This window comes from Dermacentor andersoni, chromosome 3, assembly GCF_023375885.2.
Source record: "Dermacentor andersoni chromosome 3, qqDerAnde1_hic_scaffold, whole genome shotgun sequence".
NCBI classification, from domain to species: Eukaryota; Metazoa; Arthropoda; class Arachnida; order Ixodida; family Ixodidae; genus Dermacentor; species Dermacentor andersoni.
This window is the reverse complement of record NC_092816.1, coordinates 23,930,203-23,942,894: the sequence shown is the minus strand read 5'-3', so window position 1 is coordinate 23,942,894 and position 12,692 is coordinate 23,930,203. Positions and strand designations below refer to the sequence as shown.

The window sequence follows — 12,692 nt, the reverse complement described above, 5'->3', positions numbered from 1 at the left end:
AACTGCCGCAAAAGACGCAAACGTAGAACCGAGATACACGGCAAACCGGCAATACAATCACGTGCGTTGCTCGACCCATTGTTTCGCATCAAAAATTTGTGAGACGCTTAAACTTCGCTCTAAGAGTGGAACGCGATGGAATCCCCGACTGCTTCTCACGCTTCCAGGCAACTGCGTGGGCCGATCTTCTGTTATTGTTTCGCACTTGTGTTATTTCAGTCTGGGAAGACTTAACAAAAAAGGCGTACGCTGTCGGTGTTTTGTTTCATGGCATTTGTTTGTGGGCTACCATTCTCATAATTCGGAGAAATAACTTTGAAAAGAACGTAAGACAAAAGTATGAGCAACCTTAATGATAGAAGGGGCAATTTTAGCGACTTGTGGAATACGCGTGGCTCGGGATGATTTTCTCGGCCGCGAACGCCTACGCCGACACCGGATTTTCTGCGACACGGGGCCCTTAACGCGATCGCATTAATGTACACATTGCGTGGGATATGTGTGTTGCGGACGGGGACAAAGTGACAGGAACAGAAGGTGCCAATATGTGCTAGCTACTGCAGTTAGTTTGCGCGGGTCCGCACCTGCTACGTCTCCTGCTCGTAGAGATGTCTGTTTGCATGCGTACGCATCATTCCGGAGGGATAGTAGGCAGGGGTGGGCATAAAAAGCGCTCACGTTCCGAAAAACGATTTGATTAATTTTCGTGGCGTAATGTGGTAGAAACACCAATGCCAGCATGTTTGCAGACATAATTTAATAGCTAACGGGAAAAATAAAATCGATCGCAATAAAACAGGCAGAAAGCGCTTAGAGCATAGCGGAAAAACACGGGCGTCGTGGTGCACGCGGCGTGGTCTCCCGACTGCGCACATTTGCCACGGCCGAAATCGAAGCAGAGTGCGAGGGAGCTACGGCGAGGCCCGAGGACGTTCTGGGCTCTGCTGCTCTTCGGGGGTGGTGGTGGTCGGCGAGTCTGGTGGCGACCCCTGGTACTCTGGCTCTGCCCCCGGATACGGCGACGTGTATGTGCCCTCCGACGACGCCTCTCTCAGGCGGCTGGTGTAGGCGTGCAGGCGCGAGAGCATGTACACCTGCAGTATGCGTTGTTGGGCGAGTTGGTGCACATCTAGAGCGTGCTGTACGAGCACAAAATTAACAGGTACGAGGGAGGACAGGTGCGTGTACCTCGTACAGTGCAGCGACTAAAACGTGAGCCAATCAGTATGGTGAGATCCAGGTGCGTGTTTCAGGCGGCTCGCCTGTCGTGCGCCACTTATACGACCGTGAAGCTCCCATGCAGTCGGCGTCGTACCGAGGGCGATCAGCGACGGACGAAGGACTAGTTCAAATTTCCGCTGATAGGCTTACACGACCCGAATAGCTGTCGCTGCGCTACACGGAGTGTCTGAAACGTAGCGGTCTTATTTAGCGCCAAAAATAACATTTGCTTTTATTTCTCGTTTTTTCTCTTCTTTTTTTGGGGGGAGGGGGGTGGGAGGGGATAGTGTATTTTTAGGCAATACGACTAAATGTTTTGGCGTTTCACTTGTTTTTCGAAAAAGCCTGTGCGAGATGAAACTGAGGAGCACCAACGTATGTACAGTACAGTCCACTGTCAAAGGAAACACCTTTAGTATTCTGCCGCCAATTTTCGCCGATCGAGGTGTGGCGGGAAGGCACGCAGACTATTTTTCTATGCATAAATGCATGTCTAAGGCTCCATGTCGGCCACTTCTCTTCCGATGAACCTTAAAAAACCTTTCTAATATATTGGCTGTATTATCGAGGTGTTTCCTTCATGAGTGGAGCATACTGTATATACAGGAGCAGATATGGGGGACAAATATCTAGATTACGCTGCGCTCGTCTGAGGGGTTTCTACAAGCAGTGCTGCCAGATGGTGCGGAGTAACATAGCCGAAACAGACGGATATTATAGCCAAAAAGTAGCCAACGATGCAGTCGGGCCACGGTAGCTTGTAGCCAAATGTGGCCATCATTTATGCTTATGAAAATAAGTCATGGAAACGAACTAACGTTTCCTTTCTTTTTTTTTTTTGCAAGTAAAAGTGCAAACTGAAAGCATCAAATACACGGTCAAACCACGTGTTTGACTGGACTACACTCTAAAAATAAAAGTTTACACCCTTTTTGTTGTATTTTGTCTCCAAACAATAATCATCATCTGTCTTGCCCGCATTCCCTTTCTTTAACGCGGCGAGCCGAGTTTTCAAGGGAGGAAATGCAAGCAAGGCGGATGAAGGTTATTGTTTGGGGACAAGATAAACCCGAAAGGGTGTACACTTTCTTTAGAGTGTAGCACACAGCAGAGAAAGTAAGAAATATCACATATGCGAGCATCAAGCACACGCCTAAGCAAAGGGGTTTATAGAAGAGGTAAAACACACAAAGAGAAAATATCAAATACAAATAATTCGCCATGGTTTCCCAGTAGCTAAGGTATCAAATTATTTGAAGACGTTAAAATACAGCTTCCCTCATATCACACTTCGAAAGTTAGGGATCGTAAGCGCGGTCAATTATCACATATGTAAACATCCAATACAATGCCAAACAGTACATAAAAAATATCACATAATTCAATTCTCACTAAGCAAGTTGACTTGACTCACGAAAGATTAGCAAGAACAACATTTGCTTTAATACATAAAAGCACTATTAAATTTAACCAAGAAGGCAGGCTTGGTTTGAAATCGTTGCAACACCCAAAATTCTCTTTCGAACCACATTACACATGCAATATTACTTCCAAAGTGCGTGTAGCCAGCTCGTTACGGTGGTCTGTTTTAGTAACGTAGACCTGGCTGAATACCCTCTCTACTGCGGCATTCGACACGGGCACGCGCAGTAGTGCAAAGGAAACCACTGACAAGTGAGAAAAGAGCGATTCGCCTGCACTGTTTGTCACTTTTCGCGGCAGCTCACCAGAATTCATTCACATCGTCGCTCAGTTCAAGAGACGGGTGCATTGCCTGCAAGCTCACATACTCACTTTCTAAAGTTGACATTGTGTATTCTTATTTGAAGAGCAATTAAACATGCCTTTTTTTGCTTGTGTTCTTTTGGTGACCACTTACTGTGATCGTTATACCACAATGTGGAGAAATCAGAGGAGGAATTCACCTGAAAGGGCCATGCCTAGCTCTAGATCCTTAACAATAAAAGCACAGTAAAAAAGGTTACGTTATAAGCACTGGTAGATTCAAAGTAGGTGAAATTGGTACGTTATTAAATGTAACGAACCTCGATGACCAGCCAGAATACCCCGTACCACAGGCGCAGATCAGTAGGTATCTGTAACAAAGAATATAGTATACTTGTTGTTTCGCTTAATTTAACATACGCGGACAAAGCCGCATAAGTTATCACACGTTTATGTTTTCCAGCAACGTACGATAGCACGTCGGAAGCGAAACTCCCTTCTTTCCAGCTTTCATCATTTCGTCCCTATATACATTTTCGCCCGTGTAAAGCAGCAAACCCGTGCCTGTATTCACATAGCTGTTCGTAAGCTTGAATGGTTCGCAAGAACAAATGCCAGCCTACCGTCATCGCGAGCATACATAAGCAAAAGTGGATGGTCAATGACAGATAGCTCTTTTAACGAGCGAAAAGATTTGAGAATTTGCCTCGGGCTAGCTGTCTGGTAACCTATAACTTACTTTTCCTTTTAACTCTCAAGTTTATCTATGTACGAGTGATGTAACCAAATTATGTTATCTCTGAAATGATGTCTACTAATAAGTATTCGGTCACGTTGTAGCGATGGTGAAGAATCAAACGATGTCATTAGTGTGAACTGCCAATACTATGAGTATGCGTGACAAAACAGCCGAGACGGGAGATTTCGTAAAGCAGCTGATGCAGGAACTATTTATTCTTGTCCCGGCGTTCTTGTGCAATTTGTGTGCATAGAATATAGTTTAACGCCAAATAAAGTAATAAGAATGTGTTGCCAAATATGCAAGAATATTTTTAAATTGTCTTTTTTTTTATGTATGACGCATGAGGGATAATGGAAGAAGAGCTGAATTTAAGCAGCTTGATTAGTCCCCACCACCTGTTGGAAGAGCAATAAAAACAAATATATCCACAATGAAAGTTATACAAAAAGAATACACACTGGAATAAGGTAGCAGTAAGAGACAACATATGTAATATACTTAATTACATCCAAGACACATGACAATAACTTCAAGGAATAAGAAAAAAGATAAACGTAACCATAGAGTGCGCAATCTAGAATACCAGTGATGCACATGAATTATGAACACAATAACAGTAACAAACCTTGTAATAACTACTGTGCAGTAGACCCTGACTGACACTTGTTTGAAGGATTGAAGACACATGTGCATCGTTCTTAATGATAATTGAAGCAGGATGACATCCGGTGCGGCAGTGCTAAGCATCAAGTGTTTAAAAACATGTGCAGAAAGCATCGACGATGATTGTCAATGTAAGCGAATAGTCGAAACCCTTACAGAAAGCTATCCACTTTATCAAGAGAATGATGCAATTGAAGGCATATATTTGTTGCATTGGGAACATTTAGGTACATTTTGTTGTTTCGTTGAGCAGTTCCTTAGAGAACCGAGCCCTTAACTAGTGCCTCTGTAGCGGTGCCGGTGTACTCTTCCGACAGTCGCCACTGAGGGAGAGGGCATATGAAGAGGAGGAGGGCTGTCCTTCCCAAGCACTCAGCCACAGCAGCTCAACCTTCAGATACCCCAAAGCTCTTGCACCGTAGCACGTGCCGGCAGGTCCGGCTGTTCTCACGTCTACAACGAAGCCGAGTCTTACATCTGCGCTGTTGCCAATTGCCTATGTTCACTATAGCACTGGATGTTTAACAAAATCGAACTAAATATTGAAGACGGGGTGTTCTTCCTTTGCTTACTTCATACATATTTGGCGTATCTGGTATTAGGGCTATGCTGTAACCACTTCCAGAAGAAAGAAAAAAGAAAGGGTCAACCAATTGGCTACGCTAAAGAAGACAAGGTCAACGTAATTCCCCGTGAAAAACGATACAAAGAAGGTACAAAATGGATGAATAATGAATACGAAAAAAAAAGGACAGAACTACAGACAGAATAAGAGATATAATCAACATTTAATCAACGAATCGTTGAACTGCCATGTACGTCGACCTTGTCCTCTTTAGCGTCGATACTTGGTCTATCCTTTCCTTTTTTTATTTTACCGTTGTAAATATCACAACTAGAACTCAAAACTTTTATCCTAATCTTGCGTTCGGCGGTGAACGCGACCCGCATCTCGTTTGTGCGAGAGAACGCGCCCTTTGAATTGACGGTGAAAGCCCGACCACCAACCACCGACCATGAAAACAGGCGAAAGAGCCCAACAAAGCTCCTCTAGGAGGCGTGTTTGTCTTGTTCGTTTTATTCGCGCAGCTCGTTTCTCGGTCTACTTTTTTCTGTGCGATATCTCACACGAATGAACACGTTGAGGCCCTATATGTATCTTGTTGCTACAGAATAATTTAAAAAAAAAAAAAAAGAGGAAACATCTCAAAATTCTTAGAACGGGAGTGATTTGAACTGCCTTACCCAGCTCGCAATCTTGATAACGTTGACAACAGTTCTTGGCTGAAAAGAAAACACCAGCGCTTACAAAGTTGCGCGACGTTACAAGTGCTTGCATTAAAGTACTATCATAGCCACTGTACGTACATTTGGAGACGTTCTATAAGCTAGTAATAGTCTCATTGTTGCAACCATCACAGTACACGGTAAGAGAAGGCTGCTGCACTTACCAATATGAAGAATTCGTAACATGCTACAGCCGCAGTGTAAATGAAGTTGCCGCACGTCCTGATGACCATGGCTGAATAAGCAAACGACATTCCTGGCATGTAGTCCTGCGGAGACACACAAACCGACACAAGTTAGTTCAGTTGAAATCATCGCATTTCCACGTACGGAAAGGGGACCCGGGTGGGGAGGGGAGTGGGGCGCCTTTCTGTATCCTGATTTGTCATGTTTCTTTCACTCTTTACGAGGTGCACTAATTCATTAAAACGTTATGGAACACCAACGCGCCCAAATGGTCATCCTCGTATAAACAAATCTTCAGTAGGATCGACGTTGTAATGAAACAGTTGAGATGTAACAAAATGTATACTCTGCCGCCAGCTTTGTCGTAAGCCGGTAAAGGTTATGCGGCGTCAACGCTCTAAAAACACCCGCAGATGAGCGGAAGTAGATTATACGGGCTAACTTTCCGGCGACGCATTGCAGCAACGAAGAGGCGTGCAAATAGGAAACCAGAAATCAGTGGCATCCGTAAAAAAATATTTTCTGCACAAACGTCAACATGCGATGTGGTGTTTGGAACTAAACTCAAGGGATTGTACTTCAATTGGTGATCGCCCAGAGGGTCATTGTTAAGGTCGCTAATGTTTAGGAATCCAGCTATAGGCTTCTGAATTCACGGTGATTCGTTTTACGGATACTCTTTCGCTTTTATTTATTTACCCTGCGTCTGCATGCATATTGTTATAGTGTATTAAACCACTATAACATTATCATTTACAGGAAATCAGAAGACAGAGACGTAGATGGCAGCACTAGCGCTGACAGTGACATCTGTGATTTAATTTTTGAACCCTATAGAGGGTCAGAAATGTTGTGTTGCAAGATTTTCTTCACCGAAGAAGAATTTCAGCAGAACCCATCTCACGATGACTGTCGACATCATTGTGATTAGCATTAAAGCAATGCAGCGACACACTGTATTGCCACAGCCGAAACGCGTTATGTAACAGCTGGGGTTCTCTTTCGCTCTTATCTCTGGACAAGCTGCGCCATCTAGCGCGGCGCCCGGAAGTCCCCGTCTTCTTGTGTGGCCTCCGAGATTTCACCAGTGGTGCTAATGCTGAAAGTTAATCCCTCGCTGCCGCGGGCATTCGTGGCCCAGCGCTAGAGCGTCGGGCTATTGGCTTTGAGGAACCCATGTTACGCTGGCTCGAATTCGCCCAGCACCAGATACATTTTCAAGGAGTCTTTAAGTTGTAGAGCGGCGTAAAGAGGCTAGATAGATAGACACGAAGTGGCTGAAGTAAACTATAAAAATGTTAGTTGCATAAAGAAAGGTACTTCTATGCTATCACAATCATGTTGCTATCGTTGCTTTTACACCAACAGCTACAAGTAGGTCCTAGTCGGTTAATTAAATGGTTCAGGAGAACAGATATTTCGGCAAGTTGGACAAGTCAGCGCCCGTCTTGTGTTCTTAAGATAATTTAATGGTAGTTCTGTATGCTCAGTCGTTACTCAGAGGTCCGTGCATATCTGCGGAAGGTGCGCAAGTGCGATCTCGGAGGCCACAGTTCAACTCAACTCAGCACCACTAAATGGCACTACCAGTGGCTGGTCAGGTCCACATCTCCGGTATTCCTAAATGAAAACAAAAGTATACTAGTACAGCCGCTTGATCAAAAAGCGCTATTTTGATCCAGCCGCCTTGATGTTAGTATATGTACTATGTATCTGGCTTGGTGTATCAACTGTGCTCTTTTATCTGTAGTAAGTCTCACGCATACCCGAACGTCTGAGAGCGAAGGTGGGGAGACGGACAGTAAGAAACTAAGAAGAAGAGGGAGAAAAGGTAAATGATTGGCGCACGCACCTCTTTGAGGTGATTTTGACCGCTGCATCCTCAATGTGCCATATATGCTATGGGATTACGTTGGCAAAGTTTTCGTTATCTCATGAAAGCTTGGGCGAGGGCTAGTGAGCTTACCAAAGGAAGACACTTTTGCTTCGGCTTATGTCGGTTTTTCTGTCACTTTGGTCACTTGACGTGCAGAAATAAAAATACTAATGTCGAATTGTAATGGCAGATTCGAACCGTACGAGCGATTTTTGGAGCGAGCACCATCCTACTAATTAAGGCGACTCTCCTAAAACTGCGATTGAAACTCGAGCCCAGCTTCCGAAGCAGGGACGTGAGAGGGAATACCTGCTGAATCAGTTCCAAAGTTCCGAGATACCCTTTTTATTCCGTAGCCTGGATTTTGGACTAGCAGCCTCTGCCGCTCGGCCAAGTGATCTAGGCTGGAGAGGCACCACTCGACCTCACATTAAAGTAGTCCTACTTTAAGCGGAAAGAGCAGGAAAAAAGCAGGAAATCTTGCTCCGGAAGCATTCCGAATCGGCCATTGCAATTTATCATAAGTTACCTAGCGCATGGCTACCCTTGCCTTGTAAAATTTACGCGGTGAAGTTTTGCTGTATTATTTTTATGACCTCGCAAGCTCAGTGTGCTGTTCCACTCGCCTGCCTGGCTGCGTGGATCCAGTAGAGGCACATAAAGAAGTGCACCGTCTGCAGGAACACGTGGAGAGCCAGTCTCGAGAGTCGCTCGGGCCGATCTGCGAACAATTAAGGCACGCATGTACTAAGATGAACAAAATTCATGACGAAATAAAGTTTGCGTAAGAATATACAAACACGTAGGGAATACGACACGAGCTCCACTATCATCTGAAGGTTTACTTAGCAAAATATGGGTTATACATTAAACTCTGCGCATGTGCTAACAGGAGCAGTAAAATATATATACAAAAGCAACAGAAGTGCGTCTTGTCTACTTCTCTGTCTGAAGGGGCTTCTTGGGTAATTTTTTTTAGATAAATCAGCACAAGCTTGAGCACCTCACGGTACCCTGCAGTTGACCGTGAAATCGAACGAATCTATAAAGAGACGCTGCCAGTAAAGATATTTTTGATATGTTCGTGCGGAAATGAAAAAATAATCAGTGAACCACATGGAACACGCTTGCTCCCCAGTAATCTTTATTAATTAATTCAGTGGCAGTTCCCACCGCAGTGGCCCACTGAATATATGGTGTTGTGCTACTGAGCAGAATATCGCGGGTTCGTCACCCGGCTGTCACAGTGGCATTGTGATGGGGGCAGAATGCGGAAACACTCCTGTGCTTATGGTTAGATGCACGTTACAGAACCCCAGGTAGTCAAAATTGCAAACTTCAAAAAATGAAAAAAAGAAGAATGCTAAGCTCACCAGCATAATCCGATATGTCGTAGATGGCCGTGTAGCCGAGCCGAGCTTCGCAAATGGTTGTGATGGCGACGACGACCTGTGATTACAAAGCAATACAGAGCTTAACTCAGCGAAAAGCTCTCAAGGCACCCGTGGCCGCTGTCTCTGCTTGCGCCAATTTGACTTGCGCAGATAAGCCTTCGCAATCAAGGTGTATAACCGTACAATTTTATGGTCATGTTCCTTCATTCGTTGTGAGCACGCTGTGCCTTATATACCACTATCCGATCGCTATTCTGTATTATGAATTCCCACGCAAGACTATGCAAGCCTTCAAAACGCGAACGTTCTAAATAGGGGTTTGGGCAAAGTGACAAAACAAAAGTGTAAACTATAGAAATGAGCATTCGGAGAGAAATTGTTTCTACCAGTCAGACTGCTAAATGTAAAAAAAAAAAAGAAGTACCGATTCTTAACCAATGCCACAGAAACGACCGAGTACCTTTTTACCACGGTGGTAGCAGATGCAAGAGCTTGCATTTAGTTCGTGTGCACCAGATACCTTGATCAGAACACTTTGAACAAATGCACGGAAAGAGTGCTGTTGGGGGAAGGAAACTTGTACGCATGTTCTCAGCCGCATACGGTTACGTCTAGCTAAGCGATATTTGAAGAAGACTGTATGGCTCACGGTGTAAACAATGATGGCCTTCTTCGTGCCGGTATTGTTCTGCCAGAACTCGGAAGCCATAGATCCTGAAATGACAAAGCAAAGAGAGCACCTGCAATACTCGCGTCGACTTCTGCGTCGAACTTGCTCATACATAATTACCTATTAGGGTCTTGAAAAGCCAATGGATTCGTTGTTCTCTTTTTTTCTCGTTAGTTAAAGCAATTATTGGTATTCGAGTCCGTGTGATCCACAATATACCGGCATGACTACTCCGGATCAACTATGGACAAATAGGAAAGCATCAGCCCATTCATAGCTAAGTTATCAATGACTTAACTTGTCATGGTTATAACGGATCGCTGGCGAAGACAACTTTCGTTATAGAAATGTTGGCATCAGGTTGAGGATTCTCTTGTTACATTGTTCTGAATGTACTTTATCTTTCGTGATTTGAAAAGGCTGTATATGATTCCTTTGGTCGCAATGTCCGCACGCAGGTGATAAATACGTCAAAAGTTGGATGGGTGACTGTTAAAGCTAGACGTTACTTAAGGCAAAAGCCAATATTACTTCAATGTAAGTGAATCATGATTTAAAGACGAGTGGAAGGCAATGTTTCTCCGATTCTGATGCTAGGACACTTAAAGCAGGCGTGGTAAATGCGTGTAACTGCGTTCAATCGGCGTAGTGTTCAGCGTTGTATTTCTTACCAGAAAATCGCACAACCAGAACGGGGAACTGGTCACTTCTTCTTCCTGCCCCATATGCCAGTACCGCCACGTTGCAGTTGTTGCGTCAAAGCATGGCCTATACCCGCATGGGGGATGGCTAGACAGAAGGAGATAAAAAGCACACGCGACATACATAAAATGCAAACGAACAACAGCATACAGAAACGACTAACGGTGTTATGCTTTCAGCCCGCTGTTCATGCTGTGTGGTACTGGTCAAAAACTGAGTTGTTTAACTACACGATCCGCCCCGTATCCGGTATTAAGCTCTATTTAGTACTTAATCGAAACCGCACACCCTCGCCCAAGTAGTTTGTGTTTACTATTGTAGTATTCTCAATATTCGACAAAATATACTCTCTTATCCTCTCATGACTTTCTACATCGTGGGTGTTCCTAGAATGATCGTGCCTCTGAAGACAACTTGTACTATTCCTTACTGGAACTGCGCGCCATATTCGATCCGCCCATTCAATATTTATCCGGGAAAGTTGAGAGAACAAAACGAGATCATAAGGGCAACCAGTCAAAACGTATGGAAATGCAATCTCTGGCCCCTAACGCTTTGTACAGGGCCGCATTACATACGCTAGTTACAGCCCAAACAAGTTACAAAAAAGTGGCTGGGGTTCAACGTGGCTTGAACCTAGTTGTATGAGCGAAATCTCTGTTAAGCTTGGTTGGACACGATTCTTCAGCGCGTCTTCCCGGCGAGCTATGTCGGCAGGGTGCTCAGACCCAGCCTGGCGCCTGCGGCGAAGAGTTGACGCTGTCGCACCGTCGCGTGCTTCATCCATGGCGAGACTGAGCGACCAAGCGCCGGCGAAGCAGCCGTTATAGCGCGTTTATAGCGCGACGTTATCGGCGCACGGCCGAGCGTCGCTCGACGCCGGGCGCGTCGGAGCGCGTTGTCAGCGTCCGATTACGTTGGCTGCACTATTGCGTCGAACCATCGGTGGAACTATAGACGCTGTTCTCGCCAACGTGACCTAACTTGCGCGTGCGATCACGCTACTTCGGACTATATATCCCTTTAAACCGTCGCCTAGTCACGTGGTACACAGCGGCGAGCATGGGCAAAGCCATGGGGGATATATGAGGGAGCCTTACGTCACGTAGCCAGCCGGCAAGCAAACGCTCCGTGAAGCCACAGCGGTGGTCCAACACGTGACCTCTTGCTTCGAGATCACTGAAAGAGAATCGAGATTTGCTGAGGCGTTCGGTTCCCAGAGCCTGCCAGTAGTTTTTATTCGATACGCGCTTGTGCAGCTGACCTGCTTGTGGCTCTGCCTGCAGAGCCGGACCACTAAAACCAACCGCGCACTTTGACGTATACGATCACGTGTTGGGACACAGGTTTGGGTTCAATCGCGTTGCGGTATACTCCCTTCTATCTTTTTTTCTTCCATGACGGCGAGGCTCGAGCGAGCGCAGCTGCGACACCTCTCCATAGCGGATCGCGTGACGTGACGTCACACCTTCACACTTGCGCGCCGACGGCTTAAGGTCAAACGCTCGCCGAGATGGACCTTGGGAATTGCACCTCGAGGAATTTAGCTTTCGCTCTAAAAATTTTGCTTCCAAGTTCTTCGTGATGTTTGGGCACAACATAACTCAAGCTGTAACTTCTGGTACGTTTAAGTTTTATCTGTCATTTCCAATAGCGACGTTGAAAAGACATATACAAGGCACCATACACTTCTACTCTGGGAAATGGAAATTGCTGCGGATCTACTGCGCTCGCCGAGTAGCTGTGTGGCGTGGCGCCGGAGGCGTCTGGAAGCGCTGCTTTGCCTTCATGGAGGAAGGAAAGAGTTAGGAGAGAGAGAATTACATCACACAGCCAGGCTTAGCAAACGAACGCTCCGTGAAGCCAGCCTTTTGCTCAGTGGTGGCCTAGAGATCACGGAGCAAGAATCGAGATTTCCTGAGGCGTTGGCCGCGCCTCCTTCAGACGCTTTTCTTCTTCTAGCTGGGTAATGCGCTCGGTCTCCCTGGCGTCTTTCGCTGCCTGTCGTGCCGCCTTCAGCCGGTTTTATTCTTCTATCTGGGTAGCGTCCATATGGACCATTGCGCAGTATGGCGTGGTGCGATGTGGTGTGGTAGTGTGCGCCGTTGGGAACATGTACTACACCGATTTTAAGATTTTGTCTAGTATCATCTCCAACCAATCAGCGTTGACGGTTGCCATTTCATGCTTATATCTACTCTCGATTGCGGGAGAGTCAGCAATTTT

General features: G+C 45.5%; 1 protein-coding gene across 1 annotated transcript; it reads right to left on the bottom strand.

Moving 5' to 3' along the window:
- Positions 1-388: 388 nt before the first annotated feature.
- On the bottom strand, positions 389-5,914 carry LOC129387937 (uncharacterized). Its single transcript, XM_055077771.2, has 4 exons — positions 5,803-5,914; positions 5,597-5,635; positions 3,267-3,317; positions 389-1,094 (listed from the first exon to the last, which is right to left on the bottom strand). Exons 1-4 carry the CDS (start codon positions 5,899-5,901, stop codon positions 912-914), a joined length of 372 nt encoding a protein of 123 aa, XP_054933746.2. The 5' UTR covers positions 5,902-5,914; the 3' UTR covers positions 389-911.
- Between the last annotated feature and the right edge of the window lie 6,778 nt (positions 5,915-12,692).

Bases quoted from the DNA above. Each gene is read 5' to 3' on its own strand.
- LOC129387937 (XM_055077771.2), bottom strand. From the start codon at position 5,901: ATGCCAGGAATGTCGTTTGCTTATTCAGCCATGGTCATCAGGACGTGC. The intron at 5,636-5,802 runs GTAAGTGCAGCA...TTTTCTTTTCAG, and splicing joins GTTACGAATTCTTCATATTG to CCAAGAACTGTTGTCAACGT. The intron at 1,095-3,266 runs GTTCGTTACATT...CGCATACTGCAG, and splicing joins TATTCTGGCTGGTCATCGAG to GTGTACATGCTCTCGCGCCT.